General features: G+C 36.8%; 1 protein-coding gene and 1 long non-coding RNA gene across 3 annotated transcripts; one reads left to right on the forward strand and one right to left on the reverse strand.

The window, feature by feature from the left end:
* Positions 1–584: 584 nt before the first annotated feature.
* Positions 585–27,391, forward strand: rorb (RAR-related orphan receptor B). Of its 2 annotated transcripts, none has more exons than XM_051109537.1 (10): positions 585–813; positions 19,004–19,089; positions 19,904–20,045; positions 20,179–20,598; positions 20,693–20,814; positions 22,428–22,560; positions 22,652–22,759; positions 22,902–23,012; positions 23,171–23,283; positions 23,393–27,391. In XM_051109537.1, exons 1-10 carry the CDS (start codon positions 807–809, stop codon positions 23,549–23,551), a joined length of 1,401 nt encoding a protein of 466 aa, XP_050965494.1. In that variant the 5' UTR covers positions 585–806; the 3' UTR covers positions 23,552–27,391. The 2 variants fall into 2 exon arrangements, with proteins under 2 accessions (XP_050965494.1, XP_050965493.1); XM_051109536.1 differs by lacking the exon at positions 585–813 and adding an exon at positions 17,478–17,588.
* On the reverse strand, positions 19,046–27,503 carry LOC127165195 (uncharacterized). Its single transcript, XR_007827753.1, has 4 exons — positions 27,391–27,503; positions 22,893–23,045; positions 22,601–22,713; positions 19,046–19,180 (listed from the first exon to the last, which is right to left on the reverse strand). It is a non-coding gene; the product is annotated as an uncharacterized LOC127165195 (long non-coding RNA).
* Between the last annotated feature and the right edge of the window lie 179 nt (positions 27,504–27,682).

The raw sequence follows: 27,682 nt of genomic DNA on the forward strand, positions 1-27,682 counted from the left end.
TGATTTTTGACATAAAAGAAAAATCTATAATTTTGAGCCATATAGTGTATTTTTGGCTATTGCTACAAATATACCCGTGCAACTTAAGACTGGTTTTGTGGTCCAAGGTCACATATATTGTGTTTTGTATAGACTTGTTGTGCCATATAGATTTTGAAAGTGTGTTTGAAACTAAAATACATAAACTTTAAAAAGAATCCACACATTTTTACTCTGTTATGACCATCCATGTGCAACTCAATTGATCTGGAACATCCAGACTCACTCTACCAATAATAATAGCTTCTACTACTACTGATTGTAAACGCAGTCTATTAAAGGAAACAGCTAAAAAAAAAGGCTAATAACATTATTGGTACAAAAAGAAGGTTATTAAATACTTTCTTAAACGAATAAAAATGTCTGTACGCGAACTCTCAAGCTCCGCGTCGCGTTCGCGTCCGCGCAGACCGCACAGTGTCTGTCTCTGCTCAATGCCGCTGAAGACGCTAGAAAGTGGGCGGAGCGAAAAGTGTCAGTCCAATCCGGGCTGCCGTAAGCCTGCTGTGCGCTCTCCCGTGCGCTCACGGAGGCAGTGAAAACCTCCGTTGGGTATATGCGCTCGCAGATGTCATGTGAAAACCCGCATGCTGGCCTTACCGCACAACTGAAGAGTCCGAGCACCGCTTCACGCACCTCTGGAATGGTTTTGCACAGTAGTCTCCCATCACTTTGACGAGAGCAAACTTCACCACCGAGGATTTTGTTTGTTTTACTCTGGTTTATGTTTGTTTCTTCATGACTGACGGGAGCGAGTCGCCACCACTATGCGAGGTAGGAATACAACTGTTTGTGACAGCTCATTTGAATAATGAAGTATAGGGTGCTTTTTTAAATTCTCATCCAACAGTCCTGTCACCCCATCATCCCAGGTACTTTCCATTTCATAAAGCCATACCGAAGTGGTTCATATGTGGTCTATGATACAGAAATCTGTCAGATAAATGTGTACATGAAAAAAAAAGAAGTCTGTTTTTGGTCAGCTGTGTTTTATATTCATGGGAGCAGAAGACCACCAAAGCCAAGAGAAATAAACCGCCTATCACTCCCTGTCTCGTGTTTATGGAGTGCACTCTACTTCATCAGACAGTTCATCTGAGACAACTTCACTCCAACTTTCCTAAGAGTGGATTTTATTTATGAGCTTATGAAGACTTAGTACTGAAACCCCTCAATTATGTATCTTACCTTTGAGTCTTGGGCTTTTAATTTAATTTATGTACATGTGAGAAATTGCAGCTTTTTTTAGACTGTTACAGGTTAGTACATTACCAGGGGAAACAGTTGCCTCAAAACTTATCCGTGCTATATATTTATCATTTTTAAGTGATGTAGGTAGTGTTTAAAAGCAGACCACCACGGTGTGGGTAAAGTAGAGTTAGTGTCGTGCGTTCTACTGACCCATTTCCGTCAGTCAGGCGCCGCTGCGCGCTGAAAGCGTCGAAGTGCAGCAGCAAATGTCCGCGCAAGCCGAGTTCACACACGCGTGGAGCACCGCGCGCTTTGCCCATCCCACGCGATCTTTTCGGACTCATTGCAGTTACACCTGTAATAAATATGGAATTAACAAAAGCAGTGTTTGTAGACTGTGTGTTAAAAATGCAGATATGTTTGAATAATAAAGTGTAAAAAAGAATGTGGCTTTTTAAATGACTAAGTCAGAACACTCAAGTTAACTCAAGTTCGCGTTGATGCTCTGTCATATTTTGCTATAATACTACAAAGATGTTTAATTCCTCTTTTAGATTGCGGATGATAATTTGAAATATTTTTAATATAAGCCTACCTTTTCTAAACATTTAAAAATGTATAAAATCAGTTCATGGTCGGGTCTTTATCATTGCACTGAAATATATATTTAGATTATTTGACAAAAAAGAGGAGAAAAATATGTAAAGATGAAAACGGCTAATTAAAATATGGATTAAAAGATTTTTCTGATAGATGTATATAACCAACCCTCTGCTAATTTCGTTTTTCGATAGTTTTCGTTTCATATCTAAACAAATCCAGCACACAATCCACTCGTCTGACTTTACACGAAACAACACACTCTGATTTTTTATATGCCGACTTTTTACAAGTATCTATAAGTTTCTAAACAGCTGTTATTTTCGTTTCTTCGTTGCAAAGAAATACGTTTAGTGCGCTTGCCCTGGGAAACACCAAAAACTCCGTTCTCCATCTCTGTGTCACAACCTAAACACGCCCCCAGAGCACCTCTCTGCTTCTCTTTCTGTGCCCCAGAGGACCGTGTCAGAAAGAATCACATCAGTATCAGGGGCCTCTCACCGAACCCGACTCTCCGACACTGACATCAGCCTATAGCGCGGGCCTCATGTTTTCAAATAACAATCAAACATCGTCGTGAGCTAATCAGACAAACAAATGCATTCTACTTACAATCTTGTAAAATGTCCAATTACTTCTGAGGTTTGCATAGACATCATTTTTCGAAATACGAACTAGATATACATTTTTTAGACTAGATTACTGTGTACTTGTCTTTTCAGTGTCAGTGACAGGACGGACACATTTGTTTTCATTAGTTACGGGATTAATCATTTTGTGTGGCTCGCCGAGACACATTTTAGTCAATATAATGAGAAAAATAAAATAGACTAAATCTTTCACCTATAGTAAGAGTGAAATACAGTTACTAATAATTTCTACTTAATGGTGGGTGTTAATAACAACACATTCAAGCCTATGTGTGTTTATAATTAATGTATCTGTTTGTTGATTCCAACTTTGAGGTGATTATGGACTTGCACAACAAAAGGCTTTTCTTAAAGGGCCAGTTCACCAAATCAAATAGAAACTGTCTTCATTTACACAGGTTTATGTAGTTCCACATCTAACGGACTTTTTTTTCCTTCTGTCGTTCACAAAAAGAGATGTTATTACAGTTGCGTCATTGCATCTTTTCAATCAAGACAATCAAAATAATGATGACCGAGGCTGTCATTCTACCTAACATCACCTTTCAGGGAAAGAATAGAGTCATATGGTATATGCAATGATAAAACTGATTTTTTAAAAGTGCTGGGAACAGTTAAGATTTTTTATGTATTAAATGAAGTTATTTAGTTTATTATACAGTCACACCAAAAATTATTCAGACACCAGATATAATTTTTGATATTTTTTTTTACTAGTGGTGTGCAGGACACTATAGTTCATTTATGTAAGTGAGGATAGCAAAATAAACTGTGATATATTATACCCAAAAATTCTTCATACAATGGACTAGCAGTAAAAATGTTTAAAATTTGGGACCAAAAGGATTTGCTTAAGTGTTTTTCTTTAATTGTTAATGCAAACTTTTTACACCACAAACTGAACAATATTAAACATTGCTTGGTAATTGTTCAACAAAGTATTAATAGTTGTGTAAATATTAAAAGTTGTCTGAATTTTTGGTTAACTGTAATTCATTACATACCTTTCTATCTGACATTATCAAGATGAATTTGTTCTGACACAGTTTAACTCTGAGCTCTTGTCATATTTTATTACCATTTTCTAAACTATAGTAAATAAACTGTGATAATGTGTGAAAGATGTCTGAATAAATTTTGGTTTGACTGTATACTGGTTTTCTGAATAATATTCATTGTACAAAAATATATATATAAGAGGTAGAAAATGATACCTGATTTTGGTGACTAACTTCATTAGTGCACTAGTTAGTCTGTTGTTTGTGTGTTTGAGGGTGTCATTTGTGTACACATATTGGTCAAAACTTTTATCAGGTTGCTTCATTGATCAGAGGTGGACTTGCAATGCATGTATCTGATGGACTGTGGTACCCAATCTAGTAACTCTAGCTCTACATCCGCTCCAAACCTTGTCTTCTCCATTACAGTGCACAGTGCTGCTTCAGGGCTGGTGTTAGTTTTCCCACAACTCTGTCACACGCAGATCACATTCAAACTGCGTTCGTACGCACACACACACACACACATACACAACACGTCTTGATTGCTTGACCCCGTGTTGGTTGTTTGCCTTTAAAAAACAGCACAGAAACATATCTGGCTTGTCTTTACTTCATATCTAGCTATAATTTCTACAGACGTCTCTATGTTGGATTGCTTTGTCCATGCTCATTTCAGTCCTCGCTGCACCCTTGAAACTCTGAGCAACAGACACAAAGAGAGACAGTTACGCATGAACTCCCAATGCCAATAGCTTTTAGCATCACATTGGCTTCCAGAGTGAGAGGCCATCTCTCCATCGACCTGCTTGACGTTGCGTGGCTCAGCTCGCAGAAGAGCAGGATCAATATGCATGGCCTGCTCAACAATGAGCTTTATTTCTACTGTAAACTAACATAAACTGTGTTTATAGATATTATAGCTGTGTAAAGTAGACAAATCATGTGTCCCATCCATGTATGTGTGTAAATATGTTTTTTTTTTCATATAAGTGTGTTGCAGTTGAGGCAGATCAATAAGCACAGCATTGTTTGTTTGACTGACACCAAACACATGACCACATCATAGACATGGATTACGCATTGCAAATCTCTAACAGGCAGTAGGCCAACAATAACTAGGTAAAACTAGCTATAACCAGTAGCTACTGTTACATCCGGTGTGTTTAATGAATCAATCAAGTCTTGATAACTGTGAAGCTGCAAGGAAGAAACTGATCTTTAATTCTGAAACCTAGGTTTGAATTGGTACTAATATGATCTGGTCAGTTGTTTGTTGTAGTTGCTAGTTTTTTTCTTTTCGCTTTGCTGACTAATGGCTTGTACTTACGTAACCTGTGAAAGATTACGCAAAGAAAACCAAGAGATGTAATCCCCTAAAGTGAGGCAGAAACAGAGTTGCACAGCCAGCACGAACCTAATCCATTTAGTATGTTGCGTTCTTTATTCTCCACTCAGTTATACGGGCCTTAAATCATGAATTCTGGATGTAGCGTAATTGTATTCTACATAGTGAGATCTGAGTTTTCCTTCTAGCTGACTACGTAACGTCAACCAGATGTCCTGACATCTATTTCCCGAGTGCGAGCGTGTCGGCTTTTGTCCCCTGTAGTGTTTTTGTAAACGCATCTTGAGTATCGACTGAGAATGCGTGGACTAGAGTGTGTCATCTGTTTGCTGAGCCCTTGTTTGAGATGGTTGAGTGTGCATGAGAGAGCAGCTCTGAACTGTAAGGCTAAACACGTCCGTTTAGTGTTTGCATTTTGCCCTCTCTGCGGTATTGCAGCAGTGGCATTTCTGCCTGTTTTCTCTGCTTTGCTGCATGTCGGATTTATTAGTTCTCTTCGACTGGTCTCACCCTTCGCTAGGTGTTCATTCATTCAGTAATGTGTGCTTTGGAAAGTGGCACCTGGGGCTTTTGATATGGTGCAGGAGGGGTCTGGGGAACTGACATCATTGGAGACCATTCTCCAACATGACAATGCTGAACTTACGGTATGAATTTCATACCATTTTTGTCTGTAAGGTTTTTAAAATCATGCTGTTTTTGTCCAGAAGTCGCATTCAGTGTGATATATAGTGTCCAGAGAGTAACTAAAGGCTTAGCGTTTCACCTCAGGCATTGAGGAAAGAGAAACTTTGTCTTACGCTTTAGAAAGAATTAAAACGCATAGTTATGTAACACAGAAATCGGATCTAGTGTAGAGCTCACACTTTCTCTCTCTCCTGTGTGGTGTATGGGTCGGTGTGCCCATTGCTCACAGTTAGTTTCCACTTTTTTCAGTTTCAGTTGCATCAGAAAATATGTTTGCACAGACTTGTTTTGTCATACATGTCAATACAGACATGTCCACAGCAGGAACTGCACATCTATAGTGCACTCTCTGAAAAAAGGTACAAAAGCTGTCACTGGGGTGGTACCTTCTCAAAAGGTACACCTTTGTACCTAAAGGGTCCATATTGGTACCTTGAAGGTACATATTAGTTCTTTAAAGGAACAAAAGTCAGTGACAGCTTTGTGTATTTTTTCTGTATTTAATACAAAATATTGAATTACATATTATGTTATCAGTATATTTTGTGTGAAAAAAACATTTTTACCTAATTGGTTTAATGGCAGCAGCTCTCAAAATGCAAGATCATGTTCTCCAGCACGATTTCAGAATGATCTTAGAAGCATCTTGTGCTTCAGTGGAAGCAAGAACATCTGACCGTCATTTAAAGAGTCTCATGATCACTGCTAATCAAATGTGACCCTGGACCACAAAACCAGTCTTTTGTAGCACGGGTATTTGTAGCAATAGCCAAAAAAAAAAACAATTTGTTGAGTCAACTTAAAAATTATTATAAATTTAGTCAACTTGAAATAAAATAAGTTTAGTCAACTTGAAATGTTAAGTTGTACTAAGTGTCAACTTAAATATTTGAGTTGACTAAACAAAAAAAATGGTTTGTTAAACTTATAAGCTGGGCTTGTTACCCAGTTGCCTTAAAATTTTAAGTTGAATCGACTCAAATATCTAAGTTGTCACTTAGTACAACTTAACATTTCAAGTTGACTAAACTTATTTTATTTCAAGTTGACTAAATTTATAATAATTTTTAAGTTGATTCAACAAATTGTTTTTTAGTTGACAGAACTTAAAATTTTAAGGCAGCCAGGTAACAAATTATTTTAAGTTGACTCAACAAATTTGTAATTACTGTAAATATGTCAAAACTTAATTTTTGATTAGTAATATGCATTGCTATTTTCAAATAGTTGTACCTCGGCCAAATATCGTCCTATCCTAACAAACCATACATCAATGGAAAGCTTATTTCAGATGATGTATAAATCTCTGTATAAATCTCAATTCCAAAAAATTGACCCTTATGACTGCTTTTTAATTAACAGCCTGTTTGTGCAAAATCTCGTTTCTATTTTTTAAAATCTAGTCTTTTCAGTGACTTCAAACATTAGTTTATATACATAGAAATCTCATTAGCTCAGATCCATTGCACCTTCACACACCTCCTCTGTGTTTAAAGGGTCCTGACTGCATACACAGAGCAAACTCTTTGAACCAGATTTTTCACAAGCATGCTAATGTGATTAAATCTGTTTTAGGAATCCTCTAGGAAAATTACATTAGGAACGGCACTGAGTGTAAAGAGGAAATGTTGAACAAAAAGGTGCGTAACAGAAGTACTTTTTGTGCGCAAGCTTTTGAAACAGGCCCTTAAAGAGATTTAGATGAAGAGCAGGAATGATCTTAGAGAAAGCTTAAGAGAGATAAGGATACTGAGATGGAGTGATCAAGGGAGATGAACTAGACAGACAGAGAGAGAGAGAGACACTGCGCTCTCAGGTGAAGAGAGGCCTTTAGATTGTGATCAATTTGCTTCTTTCAGAGAGGGGCTCCTGGGGCCACTTTGGGGAAGGACCTCGTTACATGGAATTAAATTGTGGCCTAAGGCGAGCTATTACCATCCCGTCCTGAGAGGAAAGCCGTAAAGAGGCATGCAGAACACACACACACACACACACACACACACACACTACAATATACTAACATTTAGAGAACAGGCATTTTGATGAATAGCAGGCTAATTTATAACTATAAATATAAATCTATATTTAGCTGCTGAAAGCACCAGACGTTTCCATACCATGTGATGTGTTACAAAAAATTGTAAAGTCCCAGATCTAAAAAAATATACACTACGAGTCAAAAGTTTTTGAACTGTAAGATTTTTAATGTTTCTTTAAAGAAGTCTCTGCTCATCAAGCCTGCATTTATTTGATCTAAAGTACAGCAAAACAGTTTTACCATTTAAAATAACTGTTTCTATTTGAATATATTTTAAAATGTAATTTTTTTCTGTGATTTCGAAGCTGAATTTTTATCATTACTCCAGTCACATGATTCTTCAGAAATCATTCTAATATTCTGATTTGCTGCTCAAAAACATTTATTATTATTATTATTATTATTATAAGACTGGAGTAATGATGTGTAATGATGAGTAATGATGCTGAAAATGTAGCTTTGATCACAGGAATAAATTACATTTTAAAATATATTAAAATAGAAAACAGTTATTTTAAATAGTAAAAATATTTCACAATATTACTGCTTTTGCTGTATTTTGGATCAAATAAATGCAGGCTTGGTAAGCAGAAGAGTATTCTTTACAAAAAACATTAAAAATCTTACTGTTCAAAAACTTTTGGCTGGTAGTGAAAGTACAGATATTTTAAATATATAATCATCAGAATATTACAATGGATTTTATAAAATATTAATATTGTAATTCTATTCTAAGAGAACTTTACCACATTTTACTACATTTTTTAATAAATATATATTTTTGAACACAATATACCACATGAAGATTTTTTTTTTAAGTTACCCAACTTTAAACATAAAACATTTTTCACAGTGTAAGCTTTCTAATACATAAATTTTAAAACCTCCTTGTCTAAATTAGTTTCTTTTGCATTTCAGTGCATCCATATGTACTTCCTTTGACCAATCATGTAGGATTATGTAATTCTGAAGAGGGAAGAGTGAGAGAGGACACTGTCCAAACACCCAGATATGACACGGCTATGCTACCCTTAGGCTGAGTGACTTACTAACCCACTTTAACAGTTTACACACACAAACACACATACAACCCATTGGGCCACAGTGGCAGACCTTGTTCTGTGAAGCCTCTGTGTGCTGCGGCATACTGTAGCTTTCAGCTAGAAACAACCTAAAAACACTTATGAAAATATGCAATAAAATCCACTAAGCATAGGTTAATATATATTGTCTGAGACTGTAATAAAGTATTTATGTAATGTCGTGCAGATGGCTTGTCAGAGTGCAAACACTTGACCTTATTCATTCCGGCTTTGCACACACAGATGTACACACAGTCAGTGTCTTAAAGGAAAGTTCAAAGGTTGATGAGGTCAATGAGGTTGTGTTGGCAGAGGGCGGCCAGGTCATGAAGGTCAGACCGATGGAGCGCGAGTCCTTTTGTGCCTAGTAAATGGTTACACCCACAGTATCAGAATTGACTTCCACACCGTTTCTTAATTCAGTTTCTTTTTTCTGGGTTCCAGCAGTTCAGTTTTGTGAATTTCTTTGAGATAAAAGATGCAACTGTTCACACTGACAGCAATAAAATCATGGGTGGTCATGAGTCTCTGTGTTGTTTGCTAGTAGGGGTTCTTTGCTTTATCTCACTGGATTAGTGCATGGGTTTTTCACCTCTGAGGGAGACACAACAGGTGAATAGGCTAAAAACAAAATAATATTCCAGTAAAATATTTAATATTGCTATGAAACTCTGCCATGTTATTGCATCATCCACTTTTTTGTATTACAAATTGCCTCAATACATGTTTTAAATATTAGAGATTTTTTTGTTTGTTTGTTTGTTTTCGGCCATATTTACATGCAATGTGTAAAAAAAAAATCAAAAATGAAATATTATGTAAATCAATCTCTATTTTTTGTCATGATTTGAGAACCTGTGTGCAAAGTTGGTTAATGCATATTTAGTAGAAGCTGAGATGACAAAATAATGAAAAACACTAATTTGTATCATATACAAGCACTGCTAATTCAACATTTAGTTTCTTTCACTGGTGTTACAGAGTGAAATTTGTTAAACAAAAATAATGAAAAATAATGATATAATGATTTATGAAGAATCATGTGATGCTGAAGACTGGAGTAATGGCTGCTGAAAATTCAGCTTTGTAACAAACTGTTTTACTGTATTTTTGATCAAATAAATGCAGCCTTATTAAGGATAAGAGACTTTCGAAAACATTAAAAGACTTTTGAATGATACGGTAAATGTTCTACTTTGTATCAATAATTGATACTTTTGATACTTCTTAAAAATGGTATAAAGGCTGAAATGTGAAGTTTATCATTTTATAAAACTTTCTTTGTGAAAACCTGTATCTGAACTGTAAATCATGGTTTTTACAGTTATTTTATAGTTTAATATGTCACCATAGATATTGCCCTGCTCATACGGTATTCATTTTATTTGTTGAGGTCTTAAAAATGTCTTTAAAAGTCTTAAAATCCTGCAGATGCCCTGGATTTGCAATGATGAGCTTCAGTACTGCAGTATACAGTGACTGGTTGAACACACAGAGCATGTACAATGGTGTTCTGTAAAGTCAGATATATGTTGTTTTATATTTTCAGATGTTGGATTTGTGCCAACGTGTCCCCTTCTGTAGCCTCATTGAGGCAGCCAATCACATCTCAGATCAAAGATGCCTGAGTCTGGCACAGCTGATGACAAGCCAATGGGGAAATGCCTGCAGCCTCATCAACAAATACATATTCTGCATTAGAGATAAAATCCCAGCAAACTGTGGCACATAGGGATCAGTTTCTTTCATTCACACATGCACTGAGATGCACAGCGTGTAGTGGGGTTAGTATTATTTTAGTGTAATTGAGATACTATTATAGTTTTTATTATTTAAAGTTTTAAAATATTTGAAACACTTAAAAATTTCCTTTTTATTTTAATTGTAGTTAGTTTACCATTTTGCCATATAATCTTTTGTATGTCTCTATAGTTTTTATTTATTTTCATTTCTGTTTTAGTTATTTTAGTACAGGAAGTTAAACTAAATAAAATAATATAACGTCTTTGCAGCTAGCTTAATTAAAATAAGTTTCAAGTAACATTTTTTAACGGTTTTAAATTTAGTTTCTGTTAACTATAACAAGAGTGAGTGAGGTATTATTATAAGATATTATTGCAACCATCTTTGTTAACATAAATGACTTAACATAAATGAGTCTGTCAAAGAGGCATCTAAAGGTCAATGATAAAATCAGCCTATACGAAGCACTACGTTACACACAACAAACTAAAAAGACCTGACCTGAAATGCACCGCAAAACCTAGTTACTATAGGTTAGTCTAATTCATTTTAATAAATGTCAACATGTTAATCAGATGTGCTGGGATAAAAAAAAGGAACAGAATAACAGGGTCTTGTTGTTAAACAAGGACACGGAAAGCAAATGCATTTTGATGGATCATTAAACGAACCTGGGTTTCAAAACAATATATGCTAATAATTAGCTCATTTACATGATTTACTAGACCCAAATGCTGAGGATTTCATGTCAAGGATTATATCAATGAGCCAAGAGACTGTCCGGAAGATTAGTTATGCTGTAGGAGTTTCATGAATGTTCGGCTGCACATACAGAAGCTCATCTCTTTGAAACTTGAAGACTTTATAGTGCTTTTTAAGTAAAGATAATGCAGGTGGTCAGATACATACATCTAAATATTTGAAAGGACTGAGTGGTGAAAAAGTGGAATAAAAGTGGATTTCCCTGTGGAATTGTCCTAATTATTTTCTTAGCAATACACAGTGGGATCAATGTTGAATCAGAATGCTAATGTTGCTGACAGTGAAAGCTGTTTAGTAAGTGCCCAGGGCCTTCATCTCAGAGTCCTTCCCTGAAGGAAATGATGTAAAACATGGATGAACACCACATGCTGTCGCAGGCTGCCCCTCTGCAACCACTACCCCTAAGGCCACTGTCAATCTGGACAATGTGCCACCTAAGGTTGACAAGCTGCCATTACACCGACCCTCTCACCCCAGCTCCCTCCTAGACCTTCAAAAACACATGCGCATTTGTCTGCGTGGACAATTTCAAGCTTTTTGAGTATGACTGCTTCCTCCAATGTTTGACTGTATTAAAGAAACGTGGATTGTTGACATGCTTACAAGTGTGAGTGCTGAAGATAATCTCCCACCTACACGATGTATTAGTATCACTGTTTAGCATATCCCAACAAGGCTTTGGAATATCATTGGGCCAGATGCCAGATGACAAAACAACATCTTATCGTATGCATACAGGCAAGATTTACAACAAAGACTTCAAATGGCCTTCCATCTGCAGGCTAAAATTAAAAGACGCCGACATTATCGGTACATTCACCTGAAGGAATGCTGCAAACGAGGTTTGCGGGTATCACTGAGGCAACTGCCAAATATCATCAGCATCATCATCTCATCAAACTAATACGTGAAACACACTAACACGCACAGGAAGAAATTTAGAAGGAAGCTGTTGGTGCATTACTCTGAAGTTATATATCCATCATGTTTTCAAGAGACAGCGCAAGTTATCATATTATCATTTACAAAATTATTGCAATGTGGGCCGTGTTGGTACACATCTGTCAACCCAGACAGCTGGTATCGACACCAAATATTTATTGGTGTTCTCCAGCGTGTACGTGTGTGCATGCGTTATAATAAATTAAGTTGCAGGGGTGCTCATATCCACTTTAATGAAGCTAATTAAAGAACTATTTAGAGAGAGAGGGAACTACTCCTGGGACAGAAAAGAGCTTCATATCATTAGGAATCAATTATACAATCCACGTGTATGCGTGTGTGCGCGTCTGTCTGAGTGTGGCTCTTTTTCACTCACACACAAATTATAGGAATAGTTCACAAAAAAAAAAAAAAAATGAATAAATTTCTCATTATTTACTCACCCTAATGCTGTTACAAACCCATATGATTTCCTTTCTTCTGTTTGAACATAGAGAGAAAAATATCCTGACCACTCTTCTCCATATAATGAAAGTGAATAAGGTTGTCAATCTCCACAATGACCAAAAAAAAAAAAAAAAATAGACACAAAAACATCATAAAATGCTCTGTATGATTCATACACTACATTTCAACTTAAGCCATACAAAACTATTGTAAAAAGAGGCAATCCTATGAATAAAGACTGATTTTGGTTAAAATTTCATTACCATTATCCTATATGTCCTCAAAAGTCTTGAATATAGACCAATTTGGAGTAGACGTCACAGTTATGTCACTGGCAGCTGCGAATGCAATGTGCTGGCAGAAAAACACTGGTAACAAGTGGAGGGAAACGGGTAAAATCCATGGAATAAGAGAAAAAATGTGTCGTTGTGCCTTTGGATGTCGGATTGAATCGGATTGCAAATGTTTAAATGGACAGACTGTGGATGAAACCTGCTATGATTACTCTACTTTTAAAGCAGAATTTTGATTTTAAACCATTTGTCTACACAATATTTACATATGCAGCTCACAGGGGACATACTGCATTACAGTTACAGAATGAAATACTATTTAAACCTATAGCATCTTGCATATTTACACATTTAACTATTTTATCTCACAATTCCGACTTTTTTTTCTACAAATGCAAGTTTATATCTTGCAGTTTGGACTTTACAATTCAATTTAACTTCACAATAGCAAGTTTGTCAATTCTGTGGGATATAAACTTATGATTCTGAGTCGAGGGGAAAAGAGAGAATGACGAGTTGATTTTTTTTTTTTTTTATCAGAAATTAGATATAATCTCAGAATTGTGAAAATAAAGTCTGAATTTTGAAAAAACAAACTCAAATTTATTATTTTATTTCATGGCTTCCATAGACAACTACTTGATCATTTTTAAATGATCAAACTAATCAATTAATCATTAACCTTAACCTCTTAACCCTAAATGCGGGCACTGCTAATTTATCGCCATGTTCCTTAACATAACATGGATGATGTCTCTCACTGAAATATGTAGTAGAAAACCCATTAAATTTTTTGTTTAAAAAATTCATTGTTTTATACATATTTTGGATCATGGGGGTACCATTATTTCAATGGTGTGAAATGGTTGCAGTTGGTGAGCTACTGGTGTTATCTGTTGCTATTTTTACTGCAACACAACACAAAAATAAAATACTGATATTATGCCACATTATGCGGCTTTTTGTTGTAATTTTCAGTCGAAGGGCAACAAGAGAAGTGATGAAAGCCTTCACTGCTTTCATAACGATAAAAAAAGTGAAAAAGAATGGCAAGATGCATATGGATGAATAAAACCACAACACAACTATGCCACAAATAAAATACTGATACGATGACCACAGCTACTAAAAGTGATTACAGGTGGTGATGGATATAAGCGTAGGCTTAAACCAAATACCGTACCATTGATTTTTCCCCACAAGGAGTCTAAACGCCTCTAGATATCTAGTGAAACCCACACTGAGAAACTCCTTTAGTGGTTGCAGCGTCATGACAAGCGTCGGCATGTTTAACATTACATCCTGCCAGGATGGCATCTGGCATTTCTTCTCTCTGCCATTTGAAAGCTCTTGTAGTAGCTATGCTCTACTAAATGTCTCAAAGGCAACAAGGCTAAAGTGGAGAGAACAAAGACGTGGGTCTTTAGGAAGTTTTATTCATCCATATGCATCTTGCCATTCTTTTTCACTTTTTTATCGTTATGAAAGCAGTGAAAGCTTTCATCACTTCTCTTGTTGCCCTTCGACTGAAAATTACAACAAAAAGCCGCATAATGTGGCATAATATCAGTATTTTATTTTCCGAGTTGTGTTGCAGTAAAAATAGCAACAGATAACACCAGTAGCTCACAGAGTGCAAACATTTACATCATCGAAATAATAGCTCCCCCCATAGTCCAAAATATGCCTAAAACAATGTGGATCTTTTAAATAACGTAAATCTTTCATGGGTTTTCAACTACATATTTCAGTAAGAGACATCATTTACATTATATTACGTCTTAATCCCTGAGGCTCCCTTTAACCAAAACAAAGGTGTCAGTTTAAAGCTTAGAAACATCTCAAAATCGTTTGAAGTGTAATTGGCAATATCATTAATTAATCGTTAGCATCCCATATGTACTAAATTAATGCTACTTATAGTACTTTTTGTAATTTCACATATATGTATATAAGAACACTCTACGTTTTGGACAATGAGGGTGAGCAAATAATGGCAGAACTTGCATTTTTTTGGATAAACTATTTCTTGAATCATACAATCCCTCATATGTCCAGCATAAACGTTATTAAGGCAGTATACACAGAAAACATTTTCATTTAGGTCCCAAGTAACTTGTGTGTGGTAAGCTGCTGTCGCTAACTGTGGGACTAGCATGTGCGGTATTCCGCAGCTCCTGTCTGTCCTCGGCTAAGCCTGCAGGGCTGAGCTCCTCTTAACCATGGAATCGCCAGCACTGCACTCCCTCTCTTACGTAACCCTCTGATAGGCCTAACCCTTATGCGTAACAGCGGACGGGGCAAGGAGCCTGCGAGAACAACCACATGCTCGTTTTTCTTCAATAATAGGGTTGTTTATGAATGTATAGCGTGTATACTAATTCTGATTCCTTGGTTCTGAACTGATGCTTTTTGACAGATGCAAAATGCACGTGTCTTGGTGTGGTTAAACAGAAAACGAATTTGCAAATCTGTAATGGTTTTAGCAACACTAAGATAGAGGTAGTTAAATCCGTCGCTAACATCCCTCTAGGTTTTTCTATTTGCATATTTCATCTCGTCCTTTTAGGTTTTTAATCCCTTAAGGAAGTAAAATCAGTATAGGTACCACAATGACAAATGTGCAGCGTTGTTGTATTGGTAGGGATGGCGATGACATCATGTCCTGTTGGAATGTCATGGTGGTGTGGATGATTGCTCTGACAGGCAGACTATACAGGCCTCCTACCCACAAACCCAGGGAGGCTGTGGTCGTCCTGGAAACAGTGACACAGACACGGACGTCTCCTTATTTCATATGACAGGTCTACACACACAGGCCCTGTGGCCATTCTCACACAAACAGACACATTCAATATATTCATTCAGACCAAACACACGCTCACACTCAACCCACAAACCATTTAAACGCACATATTTTCTCAACTTTCATCTGTAATGCATTCGTCGATTCAAATTTGGGCTTGAGAATAGCAACTAAACTAATTCTAACACACGCAGCACGGCGTATTTTATCGATGGTCAACACTGCTGCGGCCTAGCAATCCAGCGCCCTGCTTTTAAAGGGCTATAAATAACTTCATGCCTGTTGTGTGCAGTTTAAGGTTAAAGAGTTATTTACAACACCGTGTTTGTATGAATGCGTTCACAATAGGTTCAGGTCCCTATGCTCATTTGACCCAGTTTGGCTCTGGCACTGGTCAAAGTGGGTCATGAGAGGAACCGGTCCAGTGTTTGGAGTCTGGGGCCAATCGTGAAGAACTCACAGTCCTCGTTACCACACACAAAGCCTAAAGATTTAAGTACCAGGGCATTTTACACAGCTGAAAACACCATTCTGTATTATTCGACCTTAAAAGCAAGGACAGGCTGTGCTAGTTTTTCTTTTTGAATAACTATTTTCACGTTTTACTGTGTCCCTGCAGATGATAATATTAGTGTCTCAAGATGAAATGCAGTGATTACAGAATAATTAATAGTTCTGAGGAGCCCTAAAAGTGTACATAACTCATTCCAATGAAGTAAAATGAAAACACTCAGCATTCATAAGTTACTGTTAAGCACAATGGTCTAATATCTATCTAAAATCCATCTATTTTAAAATGTAATTTATTCCTGTGATCAAAGCAAAATTTTCAGCATCATTACTCCAGTCTTTAGTGTATATATATATATGTGTATATATATATATATATATATATATATATATATATAGTAATACTTCTATTCAGCAAAGTTGCTTTAAATCCATCAAAAGATATGATAAAGACATTTATAATGTTACAAAAGATTTCTATTTCAGATAAATGCTGTTGCATTTGAACTGTTTCTGGACTTTCTATTCATCAAAGAAACCTGAAAAACTTCTACTCAGCTGTTTTCAACATAATAATAATAATAAATGTTTTTTTAACAGCAAATCAAAATCAGAAGAGACTTCTTTAAAAACACTAAAAATCTTATTAATACATTTTGACTGGTGGTTATCTATCTATCTATTTGTCTACAATTAATCGAAAAGACATTGAACTATATTAAAAATATTCATTTACATTATATTACATTTACTGAGGTATTTTTGTAGTTGTTTTATAATTTCCCCTCATTCCACAAGTAATCTATCCCTGCAGAACACTAAACAATACAATTTTCTTCCTAGTATTTTTCTAGTAAAAATTCTAGCTGCGATTGCCAATATTGCTTCGCATTTCATATAGGGGAGTCAATTCAAGGTGACATTGCCATGGAAACAACCTTGCTTGTGGTCCCTGTAGCTGAGGGTCACTGGGGGCAAACACCCACCCCCATAACCACCAAACCCACAGACACTGTGGCTTAAGACTGGGACAGAGCTACCCAGACTAGCCACAGCTTAACCAAGCAGCACTAGTTAATGTATATGTGTGTGTGTTAATCCCATTACATTGGCCATATTGTGTGTGTGTACATTTAACTTTTCATATATTAATAAATATTGCACAAATTAAGCACATATTCACATATCATTCATAAAACATGTGTATGTATATACACAGTATGAAAACATCATACAAACTGTTCAGCGTATAATATATACACTAGTCAGCCTCACTGAGTTTATATTCTCACAGTGAGATTAGCAACGCACACACTCACACACACAGACACACACGCATAACTAGAGATGCACTCACACTTCCAAACCTCTGAGCTTCACACTGTGGTCTAGAGTCAGGTGTGTGTTTGCATCTACAGTGCTTCTGTCTGAAAATGAAGACAGATGTTGTAGGTAAGAGGACATTTCAGGTTTAAAGGCGTCTTTGTTTTGCAGTTAAAAATGTTCATGCAAGTACAGTAACATTTCAATTCTTTTAATAATGCATTTGTCAGGTAACAAAAATAGCCTTTTGTGGTTTATGTCTTTATTAAGTCATTTTTACAAACATTCATTTAAGGCTTGATTTTATTTGTTTTTATGTATAATTCAGTTTCCTATAAACTGTGCAGAGATGGAAATAAACTCAGTCATAGCTCAGATACGTATTTTCTATGTTTAGTTGATTTAATCCAAAGCAAAAATGTGTGTAAACTAATATTGCACTTAAATCTTAGCGCATGAAGCTCACTGTTGACTGTATAATGTATTGTGACTATATTAGTATTGTGGTTATTTTTGGCAAGTTATATTGTGAGTGAGTGATGGATCTTGCATTGAAACTCATTTAGCATTTGTCTCTACTTCTAAACTATATCGGAACTGCATCTGAGACTGCTGTTGCATTTCTATCTGTTTCATTAGCAAGCTGCTTGGACTAATTGTGTGTTCCTTTGGTCCTCAAGAAAACAAAATCTACATACAAATGCACGAAAATAAAATTATCCAAAACAGAGAGAAACATAGCATTTGTTCTTTTTTGTGCATTTTTTATGTCATTATAGGCAGATGTGAATTTGCGTTCGAGTGAGTTAAGATTAATTGAGAATCGCTGCATCAGATAAGCCAGTTGCGAGCAGGGGAACAAGCATGTGTAGAAATAATTTAGGATTAGATTGGGTGGCTAATCTCTTTATTGTGAGTATGCAGTCTCAGCAGGGAGATGGGTTTCTCTCTGTGTATTCCTCTCCCTCACTCTCTTTCTCTCTATCTCTCAAAGGTTTTCTGTCTCCTTTTATCTTTTCTTTTACATTTCCTAGTGACACGTGCAAGAGAAGGGAAGGTTAGAGCTGAGCCTCACGGCCATGTATTTGTATTTGGTTCCTCATTAAACAACTTGCCATATTCTGGTTACATAATTCAGTGTGTAGCTTGCTCCTGCCTTTGCCTGCAAGGCTGTTTTCATCAAGGAAATCTCTCAAGCATTATGCTTAAAATGGATAATGGAAGAGGAAATTTTGACAAAAGCACAGGTGAGAATCCATTCTGGTCAACCTGAGAGAAATGCATCAAGGGGTCTGGACTTTGACTCGCATCTTTTGGCTGGTCTAATGTTTCTCTTTCTGTCTTCAAAGAATCACTCATTACAAAATGTCAAAGTGTCTTGACACAAATTTAAAGGGTACATCACAGTCCACTCTAAAAAGCGAATCAAGGTGGCCATTGTGTCACCTGAGAGGAGCCCTGATGTGCATCCCACAGTCTTTATCCAGCAGATAAAGGGATATGGTTATGTAACTGTATTTTTGTTCGTTTCTGTCTATTTTCAGCCCAAATTGAAGTCATACCATGCAAAATCTGTGGAGACAAGTCATCAGGCATCCACTATGGAGTCATCACATGTGAAGGCTGCAAGGTCAGTGAAAGATGTGCCTTTTCTTCTGTGCATTTGTTAGTCGTCATCCAGGGGTTACAGCAATCCATGGACTTTGCCAAAACCTCTTCAACTGAAAAAAAGACAAACAAACAAAATCAATATTTTGTTTAGCAGGAAAGCTATGTAAGCATTCTTAAAACAAGATAAACTTATCCTATGCAATTTTACTGTTCAATATTAAGACTTGATTTCAGAGAATGAATGATTAAATATTTTTTCACAAAAGCAAAAACAAAAATTTGCATCTTTGTACCTTGTTTACCCCTAAATGGTACTTTAAAAGTACATATGTGACCCTGGACCAGAAAACCAGTCCTAAGTAGCACAGGTATACTTGTAGCACGAGCCAAAAATACATTGTATGGGTCAAATTTATAGTTTTTTCTTGTATGCCGAAAATCATTAGTATATTAATTTCATGTTCCATAAAATTATTTCGTACATTTCCTACCGTACGTAAATATATCCAAACTTAATTTTTTAATAGTAATATGAATTGCTAAGAACTTAGATAGCTAAGTTCTTAACTCAATATGTTAATTTTTTTTGCACCCTCATATTCCAGATTTTCAAATAGTTGTATTTCGGCCAAATATTGTCCTATCCTAACAAACCAGACATCAATGGAAAGCTTATCTAAACAAATTGACCCTTATGACTGGTTTTGTGGTACAGGGTCACGTATTAGTACCTAAAGTGGACAAATTAATACGTAAAACAGTACTTTTTTTGAGCGTGTCAGATTTTTCTGCATGTTACGCATCTAAATTTTCTGCTGTCGTGTTCACTGTAGGGTTTCTTCAGGCGCAGTCAACAGAACAACGCGTCCTACTCCTGTCCCCGTCAGCGCAACTGCCTGATCGACCGAACAAACCGCAACCGCTGCCAGCACTGTCGGCTCCAAAAGTGCCTGGCTCTGGGCATGTCTCGGGATGGTAAGCGATATCATATTCTTTCTTACAAACAGACGTATTAATCAGCTGCTTGTCGACAAGCTGGATTGATCTTATTGATCACTTTAAACCTGCACTAATCTCATTTATTTTCATTCACCCTCCCCCATATCAGCTGTTAAGTTTGGCCGCATGTCCAAGAAGCAAAGGGACTCTTTGTACGCAGAGGTTCAGAAACACCAGCAGAGGCTGCAGGAGCAGCGGCAGCAACAGACGGGCGAAGCGGAGGCCCTCGCTCGTGTTTACTCCTCCAGCCTCACCAACGGCCTCAGCACCCTCAACCACGAGATCGGAGGGACGTATGCCAATGGTCACGTCATAGACATGCCCAAAGGTCAGCCGAACGGTGCTCCCGGAGGCTACTACGGCATGGACTCCACACAGGCCAGCCCGGATCAGTCAGGATTGGACATGACTGGAATGAAGCAGATTAAACAGGAACCCATATATGATCTCACCCCTGTTCCCAACCTTTTCACCTACGGCTCCTATCAAGACAGCCAGTTAGCACCTGGAGTGTCTATGGGGGAATTAGGTACGGAATTAGATCCTCAAGTTCTTCTAGTGAACACATTTACCTTGGTTGCAAGAAGCAATGGTCCTGTATTGTATTTTTCTCTTTTTACCAGACCGAATTGCACAGAACATCATAAAGTCCCACCTGGAGACGTGTCAGTACACAGCAGAGGAGCTCCAGCAGCTAGCCTGGCAGACGCACTCCTATGAAGAGGTCAAGATGTACCAAAGCAAGGTGCGAGGTCACTCCCTCAATGAGCAGAGAGCTCAGTTTACATGCTTAAACACTTGCTCTGTCCCAAATCACACTCCCAACGCCAAGTTCTCAGTCGTACATTCATTTACATGCTTTTACACCTGGTGCTGACTCTCTCACCCTTTAACTCCTCTTCGCTCGTAATTCGTTCCCTCTTCATAGTCAGATTGCACGCTTGAGATCAGAGTTCATTAGAGTATCTCAGCCCCCTGGAGCTGATCCTATCCAGCTTTCGCACTGATATGGAGAAAAAGAGAAAGCCAGAGAGCTAACGGATTTAGCTAACGAACACACAAAGCACAATAGGGGAGGGTGCCAGACGTACTACAAGCCCTCTTCATTTCCCTGTGTCAAATGGATTATGGGTAATTACCGAGAAGCCCTTTGAAATAGTGCCTATGAAGATTCGCTATACAGGGAGAGAATTGCAGAGCTCACAAAAGCAATTTGCTGATATCACATTTTCAGTATTCTGTATGCTCTGGAAGGATGTTTCATAAATGGGAAACTACAAATTCTGCCTTTTTGTGGCCATTTTTCATGAGTACTGAAAATTTCAATCATTACTTTTTAAAAGTAAATTAAAGAGTCAAAGTGTTTTCTAAAAAAGAAAAAAAGTCTACATTAATTCAGGGGAGCACTTTGGTTTCACCCCTATTTTTTAAATAAATTCATTTTTTTTTTTCGGCAAGGATGGATTAAATTGATGAAAAGTCCTAGTAAAGAAAAAAATAAACTTAAAAATAAATGATGTTCTTTTGAATTATCAGTTTTCGTTGATAAATAGATACTAATAAGATATGTTAATTAAGCACCAAATGATTCGTGATGGATCAAAAATCTACTGGCTACTGAAAATGCAGCCTTTCCAATCCAGGAATAAATTACATTTTAAAATATATTAAAATAGAAAACAGTTATTTTAAATTGTAATGATATTTCACAATACAACTGTTTTATACTGTATTTTTGATCAAATAAATGCAGCCTTGGTGAGCATCAGAGACTTCTTTCAAAAACCAAACGTCCCACAACATCTGAACCTTTTGAACAAATGTGAGACCCTGTAGCACAAAACCAGTCATAAGTAGCATGGCTTTATTTGTAGCAATAGCCAACAATAAAATTGTATGGGTCAATTTTTTTTATTTTTTATTTTATGCTAAAAATCATTATGATATTAAGTAAAGATCATGTTCCATGAACATATTTTGTAAATTTCCTGTAAATATATCAAAACTTAATTTTTGACTAGTAAAATTTTATTTGGATTTTCTCAATATATAGATTTTTTGGCAGATTTTCAAATAGTTTCAAATATTGTCATATAAATTGAATTATTTAATTAAGCTTTCAGATGAGATATAAATCTAAGTTTTAAAAAATTGACCCTTATGATCGGTTTTGTGGTCCAGGGTCACAAATGTGATATTTGTGATTTTTTTGGATGTGATTAGACAATAATTATCAACAATAATAATTTAGATATTTTCAATGCACCTAAAATGTGCAATTACTGTAATTATTAACAGAAAAAAGGTTTCCTAGAATTATGCAATATTTACCTGTGAGGTTTTCTGTGTGTGTTTTAGACACGGGACGTGTTGTGGCAACAGTGTGCTATACAGATCACTCATGCCATTCAGTATGTGGTAGAGTTTGCTAAGCGCATCACTGGCTTCATGGAGCTTTGCCAGAATGACCAGATATTATTACTGAAATCAGGTGAGAAATAACCTCCACACTACAAATCAGAATGACATACCATATACGCTGATTACGACTGGCCTGCTTAACACTTTTCTCACATACTCAGGTTGTCTGGAAGTAGTGTTGGTCAGAATGTGCCGGGCATTCAACCCTCTCAACAACACGGTTCTGTTTGAAGGAAAATATGGAGGCATGCAGATATTTAAAACTCTAGGTACAACTACTTTCTATACTCTCTCATTTCACAAAATGTACATGATATAAAAATGGCTGAGCATCACGTTCATAAAACTGCATTAATTGTAAATTATTAGTGATAATGTAAGCATATAATCTGACATATTTACCTCCTGCAGGCTGTGATGACCTGGTCAGTGCAGTGTTTGACTTTGCCAAGAGTCTGTGTTCACTCCAGTTAACGGAAGAGGAGATCGCCCTGTTTTCTGCCGCAGTGCTCATTTCTACAGGTCAGCGGGCCTCACTTCAAACCTGTCGAGTATCTTAGTTGAAACATAAAGATGTTAAATGTGGCCAAATCAACAGCATGTAATAGCAGAATTTTCAGTACTACTGCAGTATTTTCACACCAGCAGATATTAAATAGATGATTCTTTTGCATTTCTAGACCGGCCGTGGTTAATGGAGCCCAGGAAAGTGCAGAAGCTACAAGAGAAAATCTACTTTGCCCTGCAGCACATCATGCAAAAGAACCATCTGGACGAGGACGCGCTGGCCAAGGTAGGACGTCTCAAGTGACCATGAAACAGTTCAAACAGGAACTGACTGATTTAACTCAAATAGATTGCTGTTTTATCATGTGACCCTTATTCCTCCTCTGTTTCTGCAGCTGATTAGCCGGATCCCCACGCTGTCGGCTCTGTGCACTCTCCATACAGAGGAGCTTCAGGCCTTCCAGCAGCTCCACCCAGAGACGGTTAACATGCTATTTCCTCCCCTCTATAAGGAGCTCTTCAATCCTGACGCCGCTGGCGTCATGCCCAAATGACCGCACACGTTCACAAAAGCACACTTCGCAAAGTCTTTCATTCAACAACCGGAGGGCGTTGCAGAGGATGAACACTGTGTCGCAGCATCCACAGATTTTGCAGCCACCACAAAAAAAAAGAAACTCTAGGAATGTCCTGCACTTCAAAAATCCAACTCGATTTCACCGGTACAGTCATAAGAATGTATATATGCGCCAGCAGCAAAAGGCGCCTTCCGTTTGACCAGAAATGTACAGACTTTAGGACAATTTAAGATGTCTTTAAATTGGGTAAGTTAATTTGTTTGACCTCTTTCTCTCTCTCTCTCCAATTTTGTTTTTATAAAATATTGTTATATTGAAATGAGAAGGTGGGGAGTGCATTCAAAAATGATAATGTAGTCATTTCTCTAGTACAAAGCGGTATTTCAGTATTAAATCTTGTTCTGTTAATATTTTAGTCATAATTTAAAAAGCGGTCTGAAAGGCCCATACCTTGTCTATGTAATTTTTCGTATTTGTTTTGTAGTTTTACCTGTACAGAATATGTGAAGTTGAAACTGGTATAAGGTTAACGGGGGACTAACTTTGTTTGGCCACGTTTAAAAGCCTTGTCTGGGCTATGTAGATATGTATAAACAACAGCACCACAACATGAATCCTACAACTACGGATTTTTGAAGTGGGAAAATAATTGATAATGGATACTTTTCCATACAAAAGTATAGAGATATATATTTTACAAACACTGTATGGCCGATTACCATCTTGTCAGTCACAGCTGCAATAACAGTTTCTGTAACTGCTGAAAAACAATCCAGTCAAATGTGACTTTTCAAAAAGCCCCCAGAACTGCTTCAAATCTCTAATCCTGCTGTAAATGCCTCAAAATGCTGTTTTTACTGCCACACTGCCAAAACTAATACAGCTCTAGTTTAAACTGCTAGTACATAATCATTTACTGCCACTGATATGAAGTCAATCTCATCTCTTTTCTGCCACCTTCATAGACAATTGTCTGACTTTAGCAATAATGTCTAATATGTCATTACATGCCCAGGTCAGGCTGGGTCTGTGGTACTCTTAACCTTATGCTAAATGTAAAGCACTCATCCTTATTTTAAACATCAACTTACTGTATTTAAATATTTATTAGATAAAATGTTTTTTTGGCAATGCATAATTCAAAATCAATATCTGAAGTCATCTAAAATTAATCAGTCAATTCCAAAAATTATGTTTTTCAAAGAAAACAGTCATGGAAGTCCATTCACATATAATGTACTCACCCCCTTGTCATCCAAGATGTTCATGTCTTTCTTTCTTCAGTCATAAAGAAATTATGTTTTTTGAGGAAAACATTTCAGCATTTTTCTCCATATAATGGACTGATATGGTGCCCGATTTTGGACTGTGCCCGATTTTGGATTCTGGACTGTTTTTGTTCCAGTTCATGACAGTTAATTATTTCTGCAGTGATGTAGGATGATTTTGAAATGATTTTTGAAGTTGAGGGAGAAAATACGATTGGAGTTTTTCGACATACCCTAACTGTCTTGAGTCAGAATACACAGTTCAGAAAGAGAAAGGCAAGATGAGCATTTAAGATTAAATTAAATTTAAATAGTTTTTTTTTTTTAATAAAAATAACCGATCGTTTCACTAGATAAGACCCTTCTTCCTCGGCTGGGATTGTTTACAACCACATTTGGGATCGTTTGAAGCTGCATTTAAACTGCCTTTTGGGGCACCATACCAGTCAATAATATGGAGAAAAATGCAGAAACGTTTTCCTCAAAAAACACAATTTCTTTACGACTGAAGAAAGAAAGACATGAACACTGGATGATAAGGGGGTGAGTACATTATATGTGAATCTTTGTTTTGGAAGTGGGACCTCTCCTTTAAGCAATCAATTTAAACATTGTCTTATTTTTAAAAATTCTTTCAGAAATTCCATTGGAATTTGTAATCATAATTTGGAATGAATCTTGACAGATTACAATCAAATAGGAATTCCTAATGTTTGTTTTTAATGTTTTTATTTATGTATTTATTATTTTATTTATTTGCTTTTTAACACAAACTTGCTACATTTGGGAATAAAAAAGGAATATAGTACTGATCCGGTGATTGTCTTGGAATTTAGCTGGATTTTAGCAGATTTTAATATGACAGCATTAACTATCATTCTTAAACAACCACAGAGAAGTTTCCTGCAACTCAGTATTGCTGAGCATCCTTAACTTGCTGTAATCCACTGTTAATGCAAGTGGTAAATGACAATCATCTTTGACTACTCATATTGCAGTACAGAACCACAAAATGCAGCTCCTGTAGTAAGACTAGTAGTTCTACGAGGGCAGTTTGGCAAAGGTAAATCTTACAAAGTACCACCTCATACCACCAGGTGGAGATAATGAGAGTGCTTTTCCCCTTCTCTTGACCTGTACTCACAGGATGTAAAGCCATATGTAATTTTCTTATGAAGGAAAAAACAAACACACGAGCTAGGAGTTGATATTCGGTTACACCGATCAGTGAATTTTTAGTACATCTTGATGCATTTATATTGTGAAATGCACTTGAAAGCACTTAACAATGAAGGATTAATAACTACAGATGGTATTAAATACATGCACAAATGTAGTCTGCTGAGAAGCAATCGTACTACCTGTTCAAGTCCTCCTACTGAACCAAACGCTCTCAGCCCAACTTTAGGGAATGTTTCTGATTCCTTCAGTGTCAGTTTCCTGTTCAAGACAATCATTTCTGGGTGCGATTTTTCTTGGCACCCATCTCAGGGACTTCTCTTTTAATGTTTTCAATAGAAAGAGAGTACTATTTAAAAAAAAAAAAAATATGGACACTTTTAGGGAATTAAATACAATCACAGTGGTTTCTTCACATACAAAACCTACCCAGACAAGGCTTTGGTGTGTGTGTGTGTAGCCCTATGTGTGTGTAAAGCGTACACCCATCGTTGAGAGGTGAAACAAGCGAACTGCGAAACAGGCCTCGGCGCACTGCATCGCTTGTTGCACGTCCCAGCAAACTGCTCTCTCTCTCTCTGTAAATATCAATGTGCAGCAGTGTACTAGCAACGGTGCCTGTGCTCCAAATTAAAACGTTGTAATTATTAAGCATCTCCTAAAATGAAATGGATTTTATGTAAGTTAGATTATTTATACAGAGCATGAATAAGCTGCTCTCTATCTATTTCTATGCTCATTACAGAAAATGGATTCAGTCAGAAATCATTTTAAACTTATGATGAAGGCTTTTTTTGTATTAGACTGTGAATTGAGGGCGAGAGGAATTTGTATCTATATATGAGGTTCAACACTGTTAGGTACTGTAGCAATAACTGGAAGCATTTACTACAGTCATCTTTGCATTCTAAGATTATTTTTATTTTATTATAATTATATTATTATTAGCCTATTGTTGTTCAGTTATTCTTGCATGCTGGTTCATAATAATGAAACCTTTGGGCTTTTGTGTTTTCTTATGTGTTGCTGATGAAGGGTGGGCAACGGGGAGGGGGGTGGAAGTTGGGCTTGGGCTCGTTTTATTCTGAATGTTTCTGGGTTGGTGTCGACGAAACACAAAACACCCTGTTCATTCTTTTCGCACACACAGACACAAGCACAAAGTATTTCTTACTGTGTAGGAATTAAATAAGGGCACTGAAGGTCAAAACATACGAAAGTACGTTGACGCGGGTGGAAGCTCGACTTCAACGGTCGTTGCGCACAAAGGCGCTCTGCATACTAACCGTCGCCTCATGGCGGGAATTCGCTCAAATATATTCAATTACGCTTTCAAACGTTTGTTAAAGTCTGTTTATAACAACTTACCTGAATAATAATACATCTGGTTTAATGTCAGAGACATCTGAATGTAACTTTATCGCCCTCTTGAGGTTTGTTATCGCCGCTAGACCAACACAGTAGCTCCCGTTGGAAGTGCGTCAACGGTCGACTGTGCTTGCGTCTGCGCATGCGTACTGAAGTATGTTTCGGCCCTTAAAAATGATCTGATTCAAGTCTCATATACTGCATTCCGCTTATCGAGTATGACTATATCAACTAGGCATACACTAGTCCTACACTTGAAATAAAGGAAATAACATGTCTGTGGTTTTGGGCT

This window comes from Labeo rohita, chromosome 5 (assembly GCF_022985175.1).
Source record: "Labeo rohita strain BAU-BD-2019 chromosome 5, IGBB_LRoh.1.0, whole genome shotgun sequence".
Lineage (NCBI taxonomy): Eukaryota > Metazoa > Chordata > Actinopteri > Cypriniformes > Cyprinidae > Labeo > Labeo rohita.

What these genes read in the sequence shown, in the direction of transcription:
- rorb (XM_051109536.1), top strand. An exon ending in TCACATGTGAAGGCTGCAAG is followed by an intron (nt 19,090 to 19,903) that starts GTCAGTGAAAGA and finishes TGTTCACTGTAG; the next exon opens with GGTTTCTTCAGGCGCAGTCA. An exon ending in GATATTATTACTGAAATCAG is followed by an intron (nt 22,561 to 22,651) that starts GTGAGAAATAAC and finishes TCACATACTCAG; the next exon opens with GTTGTCTGGAAGTAGTGTTG.